General features: G+C 42.7%; 1 protein-coding gene across 1 annotated transcript in view; it reads right to left on the reverse strand.

Annotated features, from left to right (window-relative positions):
* Positions 1-18801, reverse strand: part of LOC126292097 (uncharacterized) — a 47869-nt gene extending 29068 nt beyond the window's left edge. Inside the window, exons 1-2 of the mRNA XM_049985920.1 lie at positions 18724-18801; positions 9183-9360 (exon numbers count right to left, since the gene is read on the reverse strand). Coding sequence (XP_049841877.1) covers positions 9183-9360; positions 18724-18766 — 221 coding nt within the window. The 5' untranslated portion in view covers positions 18767-18801. The remainder of the gene's footprint in view (positions 1-9182; positions 9361-18723) is intronic.
* Between the last annotated feature and the right edge of the window lie 1882 nt (positions 18802-20683).

The following is a 20683-nucleotide window of genomic DNA, read 5'->3' on the forward strand; positions in this document are numbered from 1 at the left end:
ATTAAAAACCCGTTGCAAGTTAGTTACATACTGAAATAGAACCTGTTGACAGCTAACACAAATTTCTTTTTTCAAAGGAGGTAAAATTTTTGGAAAAAGAAACTCTGCTCATTTTCACATTTAAGGGGTGATCAAAAAATTTGCGTTTGAGGGCGTTTCTGCGCGGTATGTGCATCTGCCGAGCAGCTCCGGTGCGGGTATATAAGCACCAACGTCTAGGCAAGGCATTGGTATGGCAGTCGCGTCTTTCGGACATGTGTGTGAGAAATGCTACAACATGAACCATGGCGACGTTATTGCCACATGTATCTAACAAGAACAAATGTGCTGTAATTCTTTTCTTGGCTGCCGTAGAGATCCATCGGAGAATCAAGAACATGTATGTGGCAGCATGTCTACAAAAAACACCGCTGTGGAATGGTGTACCAAGTTCCGTGCTGGTCGCGATTTAAAGGGAGTTAAAACAGAAAAAAAAATTTTTTTCACATTCTCGGACTTCTTCACGCTGCAGTCCACGGCGATTCACCTCACTCGTTGTCCTCAATCTGGTATGTTTATGGGACTGGCTCAGTGCTCATGGCGATATCTGATTCACATACCAATTCTGGTCTATGGCCTTCGAATGGGAACTCTGCAATCGCCTCTTACATAACATGCTTCGTGGTATAAGACCTACTTCAGTTTCAAGAAACAAGATGGTGCACAATCAACGAAGTATGGCTTAATAGTCCATATGTTATGTAACTAGCAGCAAAAATATGTAGAATTTTAGACGCCATAAGATTCTGCAAATGGATACGTTTTTTAATACTTTTAAGATTCCAGTACTTAAACATGGTGCTGCACAAAGCACAACATTATGTCTCACAACCTAAACAATAGTGTAAAACTCCGGAAACTGACTTGCAAATGGGAATAGATTTATTAGATTAGGTTTGTGAAGAGCATAATTTGATGATTTCAGAAAAGAACACGAAATCAGTGGCTTTCAAAGAGAATTTTGATTAACAATAGATCAGGTCAAACATTTTAATTATTTAGATAGTGATGTCACATTTAAGTATGACAAAGACAGAAAGAGGAAATTAGCAAAGCTTAGAAATATATCTGGAACAATAAACATATGGTATAAAATATACAACGAGGTAAGAAACAAAAGAATAAAATTTTATAAGACAATAACAGCTGCATTGCTTGTTTATGGAAGAGAATTGTTGATGGTAAGTATAAGTAAAGAAAGTCGCGTACAAGCAACTGAGATGAGGTTTCTAAGAGTAGTGAAAGGATGCACAAGAGCCGACAGGTTTAGAAAATCAGAAAAATTAGGGAAGAGCTTAATATCTTTAACATAATTAATAAAATTCAAGAAAATACACTGAAGCTCCAAAGAAACTGATAAAGGCATGCGTATTCATGTACACAGATATGTTGTAAGTAGGCTGTTTAGGTTTTCTTATTGGTAATGCCCCATAGCGCTCTGTATGAAAAATCACTGGCTGTGCTGTGCGGAGTCTGTGGCTAGTTTGCATTGTTGTCTGCCATTGTAGTGTCGGGCAGCGGCAGCTGGATGCTAACAGCGCGTAGCGTTGGGCAGTTGGAGGTGAGCCGCCAGCAGTGGTGGACGTGGGGAGAGAGATGGCGGAGTTTTGAAATTTGTAAGAATTGGTGTCATGAACTGATATATATATTATGACTATTAAGGTAAATACTTTGTTTGTTCTGTATTAAAATCTTGCATTTGCTAACTATGCCTATCAGTAGTTAGTGCCTTCAGTAGTTTGAATCTTTTATTTACCTGACAGTAGTAGCGCTCGCTGTATTGCAGTAGCTTGAGTAACGAAGATTTTTGTGAGGGAAGTGATTTGTGAAACGTATAGGTTCATGTTAGTCAGTGCCATTCTTTCGTAGGGATTTTTGTAAGTCAGATTGCGTTGCGGCAAAAATATTGTGTTTCAGTTTAAGCACAGTCTTGTATAAATTTTTCTAAGGGGACGTTTCGTAATGTAAACAGGTAGAATACGGCGCTTCTGTCGGCAACGCCTATATAAGACAGCAAGTGTCTGGCGCAGTTGTTAGATCGGTTACTACTGATACAATGGCAGGTTATCAAGATTTAAGTGAGTTTGAACGTGGTGTCATAGTCGGCGCACGAGACATGGCACACAGCATCTTCGAGGTAGGGATGAAGTGTGGAGGCCGCATCTCGTGGTCGTGCGGTAGCGTTCTCGCTTCCCACGGCCGAGTTCCCGGGTTTGATTCCCGGCGGGGTCAGGGATTTTCGGTGCCTCGTGATGGCTGGGTGTTGTGTGATGTCCTTAGGTTAGTTAGGTTTAAGTAGTTCTAAGTTCTAGGGGACTGATGACCACAGATATTAAGTCCCATAGTGCTCAGAGCCATTTGAACCATTGAAGTGTGGATTTTCCCGTATGGCCATTTCACGAGTCTACCTTGAACGTCAGAAATAAGGTAAAACATCAAATCTCTGACATCGCTGTGGCCGGAAAAATATCCTGCAACAATGGGACCACCGACGAATGAAGAGAATCGTTCAGGTGACAGAAGTGCAACCATTCCACAAATTGCTGCAAATTTCAATGCTGGGCGTGCGAACCATTCAACGAAACATCATCGATATGTGTGTTTGGAGCCGAAGGCCCAACCCTGTACCCTTGATGACTGCACGACAAAAAGCTTTACGCCTCACCTGTGCCCGTCAGCATCAACATTGGACTGTTGATGACTGGCAACATGTTGCCTGGTCGGACGAGCCTCGTTTCAGATTGTATCGAGACAACCTCACGAATCCATGGACCCTGCACTTCAGCAGCTGATGGAGGCCCTGTAACAGCGTGGAGAGTAGTGATATGAGAGCCTTGATACATCCAGATACGACTCTGACAGGTGACACGTACGTAAGCATCCTGTTTGATCACCTGCATACATTCATGTTCAGTGTGCATTCCGACGGACTTGGGAAATTCCAGCAGAACAATGCAACTCCCCACACGTCCAAATAGCTACAGAATGGCTCCAGGAACACTCTTCTGAGTTTAAACACTTCCCCTGGTGACAAAATTCCGCAGACAGGAACAGGAACATTATTAAGCAATCTGGGATGCCTTCAGCGTGCTGTTCAGAAGAGATCTCCACCCCTCCCGTCTTCTTACGGATTTATGGACAGACCTGCAGGATTCATGGTATCAATTCCCTCCAGTACTACTTCAGACATTACTCGAGTCCATGCTACGTCGTACTGCGACACTTCTGCACGCTCACGGGGACCTACACGATATTAGGCAGATGTATCTGTTTCTTTGGCTCTTCAGTGTAGAAGAAACTAAAATGAACGCTTAGACAGAATAAGTGGAGAAAGGTTCCTTCACCAGATAAGAAGATTTAAGTCAATTAGATGAAGAATTCAAGGAAGATTGAGGAAGCGATGGGTATCGAAACAGGCAAAAGCAACCTTTTTGCTTGAAGTGAAGATGATGATGATTATTATTGTGTCCAGTTGATGAGCTGGATGGCCAAAATCTCGAGCTGCTTGGAAGCCCTGCACATAATTCCACAAGATGTACACTACTGGCCATTAAAATTGCTACACCAAGAAGAAATGCACATGATAAACGGGTATTCATTGGACAAATATATTATACTAGAGCTCAGATGAGATTACATTTTCACGCAATTTGGGAGCATAGATCCTGAGAAATCAGTATCCAGAACAAACACCTCAGCCGGTAATAACGACCTTGATTCGAATGGGCATTGAGTCAAACAGAGCCTGGATGGCGTGTACAGGTACAGCTGCCCATGCAGCTTCAACACGATACCACAGTTCATCTAGTGACTAGCGTATTGTGACGAGCCAGTTGCTCGGCCACCATTCACCAGAAGTTTTCAATTGGTGAGAGATGTGGAGAATGTGCTGGCCAGGGCAGCAGTCGAACATTTTCTGTATCCAGAAAGGCGCGCACAGGATCTGCAACATGCGGTCGTGGATTATCCTGCTGAAATATAGGGTTTCACAGGGATCAAATGAAGGGTAGAGCCACGGGTCGTAACACATCTGAAATGTAACGTCCACTGCTGAAAGTGCCGTAAATGCGAACAAGAGGTCTGTAGCACCTCATCTTGGTGGTGTAGCAATTTTATGGCCAGTAGTGTACTTTAGCAAGGATGAAGCGGGCGGCCATTGTATTGCTGAAGTGTTAGCCTAGAACAGCTTGCCATGAAGGGCAACGAAACAGGCAGTAGGATATCAGCGACCTACCAGTGGAGCGCAGCATGGAGGGTAAAAATTGTAGAGGGAGACGAAGAGATGAATACACTAAGCACATTGAGAACGATGTGGGTTGTAGGAAGTGTTGGGAGATGAAGAAGCTCGCACAGGATACAGTAGCATGGAGAGCTGCTGCATCAAACCAGTCTCAGGACTGAAGACCACAACAACAACAACCACTGTACTGTAAGGGTGTTGCGGACGACATCCAAAGGGGTCCTGCGTGCTATGAAAACAAATGGCACCCCACACCACAACTTCTGGCTCTCGGACCGTGTGGCGGACGACAATCAGCTTGGTATATTACCGTTGTTTGCGATCTCCTGACATTTCTCCCGACTGGAATCCCACTGACTACAGAAGTATCTTCAGGTACGAGTGCCACTTCTGTTTCTCGAGGACCAGCGAGGACATGATTGGAGACACCCCACACAGCGGTGGGATGCGAAGCTAACTGTCGCACTAAATATGGCCCGACAGCCACGAGTGATGGTCTAGGATGCCATTCCTTTTCATAGCACTACCCCTTGGTGGTCACCTGCGCCACCCTCACAGTGCCGCGGTACGTCGAATGTATTCTGCGCCCCGTTTTGTTGCCCTTCATGGCAAGCTTACCTTTGATCAAGATAATGCCCTCCCAGACATGGCGAACGTTTCTACCGCTTATCTTCGTCTCTGCCAAACCCTACTGAGCCGTGTATCGACTCGTGCTACACCTTGTGTTTAAATGGCATTGGTTTTGCTTTTCTTCCCCTAACATGTTTGTTTGATATGTTGTCTGTCATTAAGTGGCTGCTTAGTTGTTTTTTCCCTCTGCTATCGATATCTGCGTTTTTGCTTCCGGGTAATTGCTAAGGAGGAAGTGAGATCTTTGACCGGTTGTATCCTCGTGTGCTGGTGCGGAAGTAGGGGCGTTGCGCGCGGAGAGTGTGGTGGACACGGGAGGGCAGTGTGGCTCTCCAGCGCGAAGCAGGCGTGGTCGGTTGTACCGAGTCGCCACGTGATGTATGTCGGTTGTGTGTAACGAGCGGGTCGAGTTGACGGAAGAGATCCCCGCGTGTTGGTTGTGTACAGAATCGCCCCACTAGTAGTTGCTCTTCATTTCGCCTTGGTGGGACGTTAACAAGCTTTTTTAAATCCTCCGTTTCAACACTGGAGTTTAAAAGGAGACAACTAACGTGAAGGAGCGGTCACTACCCGTCAACGTTGCAGAGAAGACGTGAGCTCCGGTGACAGAGCGTGTTGTCGCGAGACCGTGGCGTGTTGGGTACGATGGCGACGCGTGCGCGGTCGGATGTGTGGATCCTTGCCATCGGAGGTCGTGTACTGCCTCTTCGAGCATAATTGCAAGTTAACTTCGTGGAAGGTTTAATCATTTAGTAGTAATTTTGTGTAACCAGCGTCTCTTCTGCCTTGTGGCCTCCGGCGACCGGGTTTCCTGTCCCTGGCACTGGTGTAATTGAAGACAGTGATCTTTCCTCCTCCTCTCGTTACTGTCCGATGGGATGTGTAGTTTTGGTAGTTTAATTCTTTCGCTATTCTGTCGTGAGTTATAAGTAAATTCATGCTTCTTGTTGGTTGATCATGTGGTCGCTCATTCAGGACTGTCTTGTGTAATGTTTCCATGTACGAGGTTAACTCTAATTCTGTCAGCAAGTTAAGCCGTCTTATAACAAGTTTTCGGTGGCTAAAAGTCGGTGCAGTGACCAGCGTGAGAGCGGCAATTGTGTTTACGAGCGTATTTAAATTGGTCAGTATTCTGTCTAGCCTGAGCATCCCTGAGTGGGCGATTTGTGGCCGCCTTACAGGGGTCCGTCATATCTGTTATGTTCTAATGATATTCCAGGACACTTTTGTTTAATTTTTTTGTAGATTCCTTTTATTGTCATTAACCGAGTGTGTACTGAGGCTTGTTTAATTTTTTTTAATGCCGGTGGTAGCTTGACTACCTCACCGTACCTTATTAACAAAGTTCTGTATTTACTTTAGTAGCCTGTTTAGTAATGTTCTTTATTTTTTTTAATTGTTGTACTACTATAAATTACTTTGGTTGGCGTTAGCTGTGTTCAAAAATGGCTCTGAGCACTATGGGACTCAACTGCTGTGGTCATTAGTCCCCTAGAACTTAGAACTACTTAAACCTAACTAACCTAAGGACATCACACACATCCATGCCCGAGGCAGGATTCGAACCTGCGACCGTAGCAGCCGCACGGTTCCGGACTGAGCGCCTAGAACCGCGAGACCACCGCGGCCGGCGCTAGCGGTGTGTTTTAAAACGAAGTTATTACCGTACTGCTATCTTCTATGTTTTTAAAAAAATATTTTTACTGTTGTATTGCTATAAATTACTTGATTGCCGTTAGCGGCGTGTTTTGAAAGGTGTTTTGCCGTACTGCTAGCTCCTGTGATGTTGTAATTTTTTTTTAAATTGTTGTATTTCTATAAATAACTTGATTGCCGTTAGCGGTGTGTTTAAAAGGCTGTTTATTGCCGTACTGCTAGTTTCTATAAGATACGAATAAAACATTTGTGAGTGAAATTCTCAACTGGACAGTAGACTACTAGAAATTTGGCCCCGTTTTCCTTCTTGTGGTGTGGCATGTAGTATCCGTAACCACTGTGTGTGTCACCTACCTTGTCCAACAAGGTCACACTCTCTCCAATAGAGAATGTTTGGAGCATTATGGGCAGGGCCCTCCAAACAGCTGGAGATTTTAAAGATCTAAGGCGTTAGCAGCACAGAGTTTGCCACGATATCCCTCGAGAGGACAGCTAACAACTTAGTCAATAATGCATAGCCAAAAAAACAACTTGTATAAGGTACAGTGGTGGGCGAGTGCGTTATTGACCTGTTATATTTGTGAAGCTCGTTATCTCGAATAAACCGTGCAATTTTTCTGAAATAGTAACAATTCGGCCGGCCGGAGCGGCCGAGGGGTTCTAGGCGCTTCAGTCTGGAACCGCGTGACCGCTACGGTCGCAGGTTCGAATCCTGCCTCGGGCATGGATGTGTGTGATGTCCTTAGGTTAGTTAGGTTTAAGTAGTTCTAAGCTCTAAGGGACTGATGACCTCAGATGTTAAGTCCCATAGTGCTCAGAGCCATTTGAATTTTGCAATAACAATTTGTTTGTCTGTACATGTACAGCCTATCTACCGATTTTCGTCCTATTCAGATAATTCTAACGCTACACGTTGCCCCACCACCTACCTTCTTACGTACACAACAGCATACGCGCTGGAGCGGATTCGCAATGTCAACCTTCGCTGCCACTGAGAGATACTATACCATATACAGGTTGAGTCACCTAACATTACCGTTGGATATATTTCGTAAACCACATCAAATACTGACGAATCGATTCCACAGACCGAACGTGAGGAGAGGGGCTAGTGTAATTGGTTAATACAAACCATACAAAAATGCACGGAAGTATGTTTTTAACACAAACCTACGTTTTTTTTAAAATGGAACCACGTTAGTTTTGTTAGCACATCTGAACATATAAACAAATACGTAATCAGTGCCGTTTGTTGCATTGTAAAATGTCAATTACATCCGCAGATATTGTAACCTAAAGTTGACGCTTGAGTACCACTCCTCCGCTGTTCGATCGTGTGTATCGGAGAGCACCGAATTACGTAGGGATCCAAAGGCAACGGTGATGGACTTTATTTACAGAAGAGACTGGAACAGCACATTACGTCCATTATTGGTCTTTTTCACTGACCCACATGTACACTACCACGAGGGATGAGGTACACGTACAAACGTGGTTTCCGTTTTCAATTAGGGAGTGGAATAGAGTGTGTCCCGACATGTCAGGCCAATAGATGTTCAATGTGGTGGCCATCATTTGCTGCACACAATTGCAATCTCTGGCGTAATGAATGTCGTACACGCCGCTGTACATCTGGTGTAATGTCGCCGCAGGCTGCCACAATACGTTGTTTCATATCCTCTGGGGTTGTAGCCACATCACGGTACACATTCTCCTTTAACGTACCCCACAGAAAGAAGTCCAGAGGTGTAAGATCAGGAAAACGGGCTGGCCAATTTATGCTTCCTCCACGTCCTACGAAACGCCCGTCGAACCTCCTGTCAAGGGCCAGCCTAGTGTTAATTGCGGAATGTGCAGGTGCACCATCATGCTGATACCACATACGTCGACGCGTTTCAAGCGTCAAATTTATCTTACAATATCTCCGGATGTAATTAACATTTTACAATGCAACAAACGGCACTGATTACGTATTTGTTTATATGTTCAGATGTGCTAACAAAATTAACCTGGTTCCATTTAAAAAAACGTAGGTTTGTGTTAAAAAACATACTTCCGTGCATTTTTGTATGGTTTGTATTAAACAATTACACTAGCCCCTCTCCTCACGTTCGAATCGGTTCGTCAGTATTTGATGTGGTTTACGAAATATATCCAGTGGTTAAGTGACTCACCATGTATATACTAAGGTGGTATCCGCCCTTTCGGACATATCCGAAAGGACAGATACCATCTTAGTATATATATAGTTAAGGCTCACCGGCCACTTGACCTTCTTCTTCTGTGTGAATGCAGAAACAGTGCCCGAACTCTTACGAAAATCGACAACGCGCCGCGAGTAAAGAGTATAATGGATGGGGGCACTACGAATGTAGTGCGGGACAATACGTTGAGAATGTGGGTTTCGCGGGAGGCGTGCCAGAGATAAATCCCTGCAGTCGCGCTGTCCTCTGTGTCCTCGGTGGCGCAGATGGATAGAGCTTCTGCCATGTAAGCAGGAGGTCCCGGGTGTCGAGTTCCGGTCGGGGCACACATTTTCATCTGTCCCCGTTGACGTATGTCAACACCTGTAAGCAGCTAATAGTCTTCAATTCATCGTAATAGACACCATACTTACTCGCAGAAGTCGTCCACATTCTTCTTGACGCAGTCTGGCAAAGAGCTCGGGTCGACGTGACACAGCAGGTTCTCGAAGACGTCTTTGAAGCAGCGGTCTGCTATCTGCGGGAGGCACGGGTTTTCGTCGTATTCCTCGTCGCTGCTCTGAGCGTAATCGTAAGCAGACGAAAGTATTGCTGTTGTGAAGAAGAATAAAGAAGACAGATCAGAACACGGTCGTTAATCATCATCAAAGTGGAGTGAGATTTTCACTCTGCAGCGGAGTGTGCGCTGATATGAAACTTCCTGGCAGATTAAAACTGTGTGCCCGACCGAGACTCGAACTCGGGACCTTTGCCTTTCGCGGGCAAGTGCTCTACGAACTGAGCTACCGAAGCACGACTCACGCCCGGTACTCACAGCTTTACTTCTGCCAGTACCTCGTCTCCTACCTTCCAAACTTTACAGAAGCTCTCCTGCGAACCTAGCAGAACTAGCACTCCTGAAAGCACTCAGCGCACACTCCGCTGCAGAGTGAAAATCTCACTCTGGAAACATCCCCCAGGCTGTGGCTAAGCCATGTCTCCGCAATATCCTTCGGATACTGGCAGAAGTAAAGCTGTGAGTACCGGGCGTGAGTCGTGCTTCGGTAGCTCAGTTGGTAGAGCACTTGCCCGCGAAAGGCAAAGGTCCCGAGTTCGAGTCTCGGTCGGGCACACAGTTTTAATCTGCCAGGAAGTTTCATGATCAAAGTGATTTATTGCAAAGAGCAACATGAACCAATTAACTTAACGACGTCTGTAAGTCTTAGTAGCATCGGAGAGCAAAGCTAATCCAGATATCTCCTTCTATAAATGATTCTACGCGATCGAGACTTGTGATAACCTCTTAGTTCCCTTTGCTTTTTTTTTTGTTCTAATAAAACCCCTTGTCATTCCCAGCATGTGTGTCAATTTTTACCTCTCTATCTACATTACTCCGTGGTTTATTAAGTTTTCAAATTTATACTGACTTTTTGATCACCCAGTACTTGGCGGGAGACACTTTTGTCTTAGGCCTTTCTACGTGATCACGTTGTGCTCAGAATGGAGAAGAGCGATATGAAGGGATAGACAGGCGCACTAAAGAGGCTGCCCAACACATCTGTGCAAAGTTTCATCGGATTTTCACAGAGGTTTCCACGTCACGCCTAATCGGACCTTAATTTCCTAATACGCCTCGTACATACATTATTTTGTACTCAACTGAATGTTCTTCAAGTAGGTCAAAGGCAAGGGTTTCCTGTTGTTATTGGCAAGTGAAAATTTTTTTGTGAATAACAGAAACATGTTTTATACAAGCGTGACAAAGTATTCAAGCGATGTCTGATACGTTTCCGGTTTGCAGTATTTTTTTTTAAGTTAACCTTTTTGTTTGAGGATGCGTTTTGTCACATCATATGGGTACAGCGATATTGTCCTATAAGGCCTCTCCCAGGAAAATTCGCGACCTCACATTTCACCAGCATATGCAAAATTGTCCTGGCTGCGTACAGACAAACGCAGAGATTTCCATACACTCTGTGTCATCTACTGCCTTATAAAAGTACACTGTCCCTCATATCTCTCCTCGTCCTTAACGCTTATGTCGGAACAACATGACAGAAACACACGTTCCCATCGTAATAAAATCTTCTCTGTTCCACTGCATCGCTCAGTCACCTTCTCCAAGTCCTTTACAGTAGCGGGAACCCGACTCTGGAATAACCTCCCTTGTTATTTTAGAGAACTTAAAAACATGGCCGGCTGCATAAAACAGTTAATGACGTATCTGCTTATGCAACAGTAATGCCTTCCTCTATACATGAATGCAATTCACCTCGTTACTTCCCTCTTCCCCCTCCTTAAATCTCTCTTCACAAAAACTCGCTATACCAGTAAACGTCTACTTTACACACCAAGATATTAATGTACATCTACACAAATCTTCATTACTATTACCAATTTTTCTTATGTTTATCATTACTATTTGATTCTTTTTACTGTTATTATTATTGCTTTTATCATAATTTGTATGTATAGCACCTGATGTAAAAATACTGCTAGCATTTACTTTATTAGGTCTTAGTCATTACTCTTTATTAATATTGTCGCTAGAGTAATCTGATATTCTTATTTAAACAATTGTTATGATGTAGCTCTGATGTGTGAAATGCTGCATGAGTGGAACACTGGTCCGATGTAAGAGGGTCTGATGGCCCTAATCTGATCAGGTTAAATAAATAAATTAAAAAAAGTGCGTATTCGTTTTTGTTTTTATACGCATCCCACAGGTACACGTTGCAAACCAACAATAAAACTAGAATGAAACATTGACAGTTTCAGTTTTGCTATAAATAATATTTATTTTTAAGTAAAAGACAGGAGAATGATTATGTAGAAGAAAAATATTCCGTAGGTTACGCTGCTCTTTATATATCCTAAGTAATTCAAGCCTGTCTGTTTCTCGGAGAATGTAGTAAATACACATACAATGCGATCGAAATGAGGTAACGCGCGACAGATATACAACATTCCTAACATACAGGTAAAGCGTATACGATGTTAAGTGACCAGGGCTGCTAGTAAAACTACCGTAGTCTGTTCTTACTTATGATAGTCTACTTTGGCCTGCGCTAGTTTTAAAAGTCTTCATTCTCTTCAGACCACTCCACCCCACCTGGAACATTACAAGTTCTGACCGACACTCTATCACTCACGTCAATAATGTCAATAACACAAGCAGGCAAGACAGTGGACGTTTCTGTACTGCTAGTGCCGAAGCGGAGAAGGCAGGAAATTCCTTTGCGTAATCGTTAAAAGACCGACAACCAGCGAAATACGAACGAACACAAGTGCGAACCGAACACGACCGAATGCAGTTCTCTCGCGCCCGCCTATCGTTTACACCTGAGATAATTCTCGTTCGCTTGTATTCACTTCGCGCTAATCTCTAGATACACCACCAGACTTTCGGGATAGTATAATCCACACAGTCCCTAAGACATAGCTAACGCACCCTATTTGCTGACAGGAATAGTACACACAAGAATTGAAAACAGAACTGTGTATGTGGTAGATAGCGATTAGTTTGGCTATAGGAAATCTGAAGGGAGCACAGAGAAAATTCTGACGTTAGGTCTCATTATCGAAGCAACATCTGAGAGGCATCAATACACTTTCATAAAGTTATTCGAACCAAATAAAGCTATGTTAGATATTTGGAATTTTTTGAATAACAGTTACACGCTGCATGGGTAAAAATATAAAAAGACTAAAAGAAACAATAATTATCAATAATATCTGAAGATGAAGAGAGAAGCGGTAGTTTGCAAAAGGATGTAAGCAAAGGATGCATTGCTTCCGTTCCACTGTAGAAGTTGTATGATGAATAAGCGATAAAGTAAATAAAAGGAAGTTTCAGAAGTTGGAATAATAATGTGGGTGAAATGTTATCAATCGTAAGATCTGTGGATGACATTCCTATCCTCTGTGAAAATGACAATGATACGGGAACAGTCCAGTTAGATTACATCATGGCCAGGCAGAGATTTCGAAATCTGATATCGGATTGTAAGGCGTATGCAGAAACAGATATAGACTGAGATCACAGATTAAGACTAGCCAGGGAGAATCATTGCACAAAGAAACGGGATACGGAAATACTAAACAATGACGAGATACGTTTGTAGTTCTCTAAGGCTATAGGCACTACGGAAATGATTAGCTGACTAGGCAGTTCAGTTGAAGAGCGTGGACACATCTAAAACGGGCAAACACAGAAGTTGCAAAGAAAATTATAGGTACGAGAACGGTAACTGCGAGGAAACAACAGCAAACAGAAGAAATCAAAAAAATGGTTCAAATGGCTCTGAGCGCTATGGGACTCAACATCTGAGGTCATCAGTCCCCTAGAACTTAGAACTACTTAAACCTAACTAACCTAAGGACATCGCACACATCGATGCCCGAGGCAGTATTCGAACCTGCGACCGTAGCGGTCGCGCGGTTCCAGACTGAAGCGCCTAGAACCGCTCTGCCACTTCGGTCGCTCAGAAGAAATCCTTCAGTTAATCTACGAAAGAAGGAAGTACAAAAATGTTCAAGGAAATTCAGAAACAAAAAAATACAAGTCACTTAGGAATGAAATAAATTTGAAGTGCAGGAGATCCAAGGTGAAATGACTAGTTAAAAATGTGAAGAAATTGAAAAAGGATAGGCCCATCATGTAGAAAACTCGAAACAACCTTCGATGAAATTAAAGCAAAGATGGTAACATTAAGAGTGAATTGGGAATTTCACTGTTAAGATCGCAAAGGTGTAATAAGCGCATTAAAGGCAACTATGAGGTGGAAAATTGTCCGATGACGTGAAGAAAGAAAAAAACAGTAGTCAATATAGAAGAGATAGGGGATCCAGTATTAGAATCAGAATTTAAAACAGCTTTGGAAGACTTAAGATCAAATAAGACAGAAGTGAGTGATAAGATCCTTAAATTTCTAAAATCATTGGGTGAAGTAGCAACAAAACGAGTATTCATACTGGTTATGTATGAGACTGACGACATACCAGCTTAACAGCTCATTCATCCAAGTTGCTGACAGGAATGGTGTACAGAAGAATGGAAGCGAAAACTGAGAATGTGTTAAATGATAATCAGTTTGACTTTAGGAAAGGCAGTTTCGATGTTGCAGTTGATAATAGAAGAAAGACTGAAGAAAATTCATACGTATGGTGGATTTGGAAAAAACGTTCGACAATGTGATATTTTGCAAGAAGTTCGATATTCTGAGTAAAATGTGGGCGAGACATAGGGAAAGGCGGGTAATATACGATATGTACAAGAACCATGAGGGAACAAGAATAGTGGGAGACCAAGAACGAGCTGCTCGGATTAAAGTGGGTCTAAGAAATGGATGCAGTCTTTCGAACCTAATAATCAATCTATACATCGAAGAATCAATTGCGGAAAGAAAGACTAAAGAACGCAATCAAAATTCAGGATCAATGGTTATCGCTGAAAAGATTCGCTGATGATATAGCTGTCATCAGTGAGAGTGAGGAAGAACTGCACGACCTGATGAACGCTGAATGATCGGTCTAATGAGTGCGAAATATGGACTGAGAGCAAATCGAAGAAAGACGAAAGTAACGAGAATCAGCAGGAACGAGGAAAATTTAAAGGCAGCAAAATAATCCATGACCGTCGGTACAAGGAGGACATGAAAAAATGAGTAGCTCTGGCGAAAAGAACATTTATGGCAGAGAGAAGTCTGGTAGTATCAGACATAAGCCTTAATTTTAGGTTGAAATTTCTGTGAATATACGTTCGGAGCAGAGCACTGTAATGTAGTGAAACCTGTACTGTGGGGAAATCGGAGTAGAAGACAAACGAAGAATTTGGGATGTAATGCTACAGACGAATGTCTGAAGACTGACAAACAAAAGAGAAATTAAGGAGGACGGTGGTTTTTCGACAATGATACAACATGCGCGCATTCACGGGTGCAACAGGATATTGTGGACAGACAGTGCAGTATCTTAAGTATCCTCCACCACACACAATAAGGTGCCCTGCCGAGTGTAGATTCAGTTTTTTTTAATCACTCGAATGTTCTGTAATAAACGTTTCAGTATTAATCGAATTGGGAATAATGTAATTTATGGGACACTTTACAAAAAGAATTCATCGGGTGACAGAACACTTTCTGAGGCACCCAAAAATCGTCGGTTTGGCAGTGGAGTGAAGTGTGGGACTTCAAAGCTGTATACGGATACAAAGGCTTGAGTAACGTAAGGAGAGTCAAATGGATGAAGAGATGGTTCAAATGGCTCTGAGCACTATGGGACTTAATATCTGTGGTCATCAGCCCCTAGAACTTAGAACTACTTAAACCTAACTAACCTAAGGACATCACACACATCCATGCCCGAGGCAGGATTCGAACCTGCGACCGTAGCGGTCGCGCGGACGGATGAAGAGACTGGCACAGATTAGACGAGCGTGGAATCTGCATCAAACCTGTCTACGGACTGAAGAACAGAACAACAATGTGAATGCAGCAACCGGTCACTATGTTTAGGTAACTTAATCCATCAGCATTAATTTACTACTGATGTTTTTCCATCACCACTCACTCGTCTTCGGGAACCATAGTAATGCAATCACATCAATATTATAAACGTTACTAACATCATCAAACATATTATCGGTAATCTTAATTGCATTTTGCTGCATAGGCTCATAATGCAAACGTTAAAACCCTGGGAGTTCAGGTATTTTTATTACGTCACAACTGGTTTTTTTTCTCTAAACGAACACCCTCATATGGTTCCTAAAGAAATTCTCACAAACTAACAGAAATGTGCCGACGTGATAACTAAAAAGAAAGTATTTTTTGATGGGGTCATCAGTTACCAGACTGGTTTGATTCGGTTCGGCACGACTTCCTCTTCTGTGCTAATCTCTTTTTGTAAGAGCAATACATATATCAGACGTCCTGAATTATTTGATGGGTATATTCCAATCTCTCTACGTCGCAAGTGGTTTGAAACCAACTTCGTGCTAATAGAATACCGTCACAGTTATGAATCTGGATTCCTCACTTGCTGTCAGAGAGGTCACAGTTCCTAGTAAATGACGGAACGTTATCGAGGAAAAACAAGTAATTTCTGGCGTTCCCCAAGGTACTGTTCAGGCGCTCTGCTGTTCCGTATGTGCATAAACGACTTAGAAGACAATCTGAGCAGCCGTTTTAGGTTGTTTGCGGATGATGCTGTCCTTTACCGTCTAATAAAGTCATCAGAAGATCAAAATAGAGTGGAAAACAATTTATAAATGTGTATCGTAGGAAAATTTGTAATTCACCTTAAATAATGAAAAGTGTGAGGTCGTCCACATGAGTGATAAAACGATTCCGTTAAGTTTCGGTTATACGATAAAGCAATTCAACTAAATGCCTAGAAATTGCAATTACGGACAACTTGATTTGTCAAGAATGGTTCAAATGGCTCTGAGCACTATGGGACTTAACCTCTGATGTCATCCGTCCCCTAGAACGTAGAACTACTTAAACCTAACTAACCAAAGGACATCACACACATCCATGCGCGAAGCAGGATTCGAACCTAGCGGTCGCGCGGTTCGAGACTGTAGCGCCTAGAACCGCCCGGCCACTCCGGCCGACTGATTTGGAAAGAACACTCTGAAAATATTGCGGGGAAGCCAAAGCAAAGACTGCGATTTGTTGGCAGAACACTTAGAAGGTGCATCAGATCTACTAAAGAGATGTCTAAAACTACGCTTGTCCGTCCTCTTTCGTAGTACTGCTGCACTGTGTGCGAGCCTTACCAGATAGGTTTAACGGAGTGCATCGAGAAAGTTCAAAGAAGAGTAGCGCGCTTTGTATTATCAAGAAACAGGGCAGATAGTTTCATGGACATGATACAGAATTTGGGGTGGACATAATAAAAGCAAAGGCGTTTCTCGTTGTCACGAGATACTCTCACGAAATTTAAATCACAAACTTTCCCCTCCGAATGAGAAAATATTTTATTGACACCGACCTCCATAAGGAGAAACGGCCATAATAATAAAATAGTAAATCTGAGCTCGCACGGAAAGATACACGTGTTCCCTTTTTCCGCGAGCTGTTAGTGACTGTAATAATAGAAATTTATTGTGAAGATGGTTGGATGAACCCTCTGCCAGGCACTTACGTATGGTTTGCAGAGTATCTATATAAATGTAGATGAATCTGTTTTGTCCCACAATTTTTATCCCCCACTGCGTCCACAAGCAACCAACACTTGTATTTTCATTGGCGTCGCCTTAAAATTAACCTCACTCAAAATTACATATGTAGAAAGGTAATAACGTTAAATAAATTACTTGTCTCTCTAGTCTCAGGGACACCGAGAAAGTCGGGAAGCAGACTTTTTTATATTAGAACAAATAAGCCCTCGGTCACAAATATTAAGTCAAAATTGACCAGGTTTCGATGCTACTATGAGCGTCGTCTTCAGGATTAGAGTAACTGTTCTAAAACATATTAGGTATATAATACATTAATAAAATTAAAGTCTGTAGTGACTGGAGAAAGGTGCAGTACTTACAAGTCACATATTAACAAAAGATCTAAGCCGGAAAGGCGACATCATGAATAGTTGTAAGTAAGATGGCGAGCCGCTAAGGGCTGCTCTTACTTTAGTGAACAAGGGTTGCAACAAGACTGAGGTGCCCACGTTAGAAAGGGTGGACAAGTAAACGTGTTGTTGCTACGAGCGCCTCTAGTAGCCGCCGAAACAACTAGGGTACCGGACATTCAAAATTAGACACATGAAATTGTGATGAAGCTGATTCAAGCATAACATAAGCACTAACAATAATAGGATGAAGTTACATATTTATCTGCTTTAAACAGAGATACATTTTGCAACGTAAAAAAAAACGTTGGTTATGACATACAAGAAAATAGCAAAGTTGTAACAGGAAAACAACATTTCGGTAAACTGCATGAGGAAATCTGAATCAAAGATCAAGCAACGGCTTTATACAGTCGAAAAAGATTTTATTTCGCAGCTGCAGCTGTTCGTTGAGAATGAGGCCATCATGACGAGATAGATGTTTGAAAATGTCCAATTCCTCTAAAACATCTAACCTACACCCCTTCTTTTCGATATGGAGAATATTTTTATCGCCTATGGCCTTAGGTACGTGTCCATTAATTAAGAGATGATCGGCAAAGAATGAATTTAGGGTACTGGTGCCGTTCTTTCTCAAAAGATGTTCTTTATATCTAATGGTGAAAGGACGTCCAGTTTGCCCTATGTAATAGGAGGAGCAGATGATCTTATGATCTTTTAAACGCCAGAACTTTCTGTTGGGGAGCGAATCGATTTCAAATTATGAATGAAGTTTCTCTTTAGATAATTATTAGTAGAGAAGGCAACATTGCAGTTGTATTTGTTGCGAAGCATGCGATGAATCTGATAGGAAATGGGTCCTATGAAGGGAATAGAAAAACTTTTTTTGCGTTAATTTCAGTGCATGAGGTGTTGAGCGTGGTAGTTCTTGCAGTTTTCTTTTTTAGGATATCGTCCACTATGTTAGGCGTATATTCATTATTGACTGCTATGGTTTTAAGTAAATTAATCTCCTCATTAAACTTTTATGTTGAAAGAGGTATAGAGGTGGTTCGGTGGAGGGCAGAGTGAATAAAGGCCACTTTTTTACTATCATTTATAGCTGCATTAGCTAATAAAATAAATGTACTATCGTGCGTTGTTATTACATGTCAATAATAACGCCCGTCTACTTAATTTAATGTTAAGGCAGTTACATGTAACGCACAAGGATGCAACACGGTATTACGAATTTTTTGACCAGTGTCAAAACCAGCTCGGAACCAGTAGCAATATAATAATGTTTATGACAGTAGCTGAAAGTGTATGTACAGTAAAAGCTGTAGCTGTGCATCACCTTAGTGTTTAGTTATTGGTACTCCTGAAGATGAGCACGGCAGTTGGAAACGCAGCACTCACCTGCGACGTGGGCCAGAGTGGCCACGAACAGGCAGCGCCTCATGTCTGCAGACTGGACCGCTCGCCCGCGTGGCTGGCACTGCCAGATACCAGACATCACCCCGGCCGCTTCCGGCCCCCATATCGCCCCTTCCTGTCGCTGCCACTCGCTGAGCGTGACGTCACAGCCACTCGCCCCGAATAAACTAACCGAGCTTCCCGTGCGTACTAGCATACTCTGGGACTTCCGCAGAAATAATTTATCCCGTAGTTTGCGGGGAGGAGTGGGCGAGGCAGTCAAGGCTCTAAAACTGCCATATTTTGTACTGGGTGTTACAAAAAGGTACGGTCAAACTTTCAGGAAACATTCCTCACACACAAATAAAGAAAAGATGTCAGGTGGACGTGTATCCGGAAACGCTTAATTTCCACGTTGGAGCTCATTTTAGTTTCGTCAGTATGTACTGTACTTCCTCGATTCACCCCCAGTTGGCCCAACTGAAAGAAGGTAATGTTGACTTCGGTGCTTGTGTTAACAGGTTAGTGCATCACGAACGTGGTTTTGCAGTCAGTGCAATGTTTACAAATGGGTAGTTGGCAGATGCCCATTTGATGTATGGATGAGCACGGGGCAACAGCCCTGGCGCGGTACGTTTGTATCGAGACAGATTTGCAGAACGAAGGTGTCCCGACAGGAAGACGTTCGAAGCAATTGATCGGCGTCTTAGGGAGCACGGAACATTCCGGCCTATGACTCGCGACTGGGGAAGACCTAGAACGACGAGGACACCTGCAATGGACGAGTCAATTCTTCGTGCAGTTGACGATAACCCTAATGTCAGCGTCAGAGAAGTTGCTGCTGTACAAGGTAACGTTGACCACGTCACTGTATGGAGAGTGCTACGGGAGAACCAGTTGTTTCCGTACCATGTACAGCGTGTGCAGGCACTATCAGCAGCTGATTGGCCTCCACGGTGTGATAAACCTTTTGCATTTCCTTAATGTTTTCGTCTTCTTAAAAGGCAAAGAGAGAAGAGAGAAGTGGTAGCCCTTCATTGAGCCTATGCCTACCGTCATGTACTTTTGACTTTCAGTTGTTAAAAAACAGAGGATTTTTTATGGTACCAGTAAAGGAAGGAAGGATTAGCGCTCAGGTAATGAACGAGTGAGAAGCACGCCATTTTTAGCGAGTAATTGTAGACCGCCATTTTGGGGTCGCTATGAGTAAGTGAGGAGTATGTATTTCATATGTGCACCGTTTAGAAAAATACAGTATTGTTTTATTAACAGAAAGGTCGTGTGAGTTGTTATTTCAAATAGTACGATAATTACAAGAACTGAAGCCCACCTGTGTACTTTGGAAAACTACGAAGATCCAATAAGCTCAATGGTCACACGGTCAAGACTTCAAAGGTGAACACGGCGACCAAACGTAGCATTATAAAGAATGGTAAGCACAAATCTACAGCGGAGAAAGAAACTACTTCGCCCTGCAAAATTATGTAACTAATACGAGCTTATTTCCAGTCATAGCTCAGCTTATTGTGCTTGTCACTCATGCCGAAAAATTAATCTCATTAATTCAATACATTTTAAAAAGCCACGCATTTCAACATTTTATTATCATCTATTCCATTACCTTATTATATTATAACGGGTACACTGCCGCGATTGGTTCATCCAACAATGTGTCAATCCTCATTTCAGTGCAAATGTTCTCTTTACGGATGAGGCTTCATTCCAACATGATCAAATTGTAATTTTTCACAATCAACATGTGTGGACTGACAAGAATCCGCACGAAATTGTGCAACCACGTCATCAACACAGATTTTCTGTGAACGTTTGGGGAGGCATTGTTGGTGATGTCTTAATTGGGCCCCATGTTCTTCCACCTACGCTCAATGGAGCACGTTATCATGACTTCATACGGGATACTCTACCTGTACACCTAGAATATGTGCCTTTACAAGTACGACAC

This window comes from Schistocerca gregaria, chromosome 9, assembly GCF_023897955.1.
Source record: "Schistocerca gregaria isolate iqSchGreg1 chromosome 9, iqSchGreg1.2, whole genome shotgun sequence".
Lineage (NCBI taxonomy): Eukaryota > Metazoa > Arthropoda > Insecta > Orthoptera > Acrididae > Schistocerca > Schistocerca gregaria.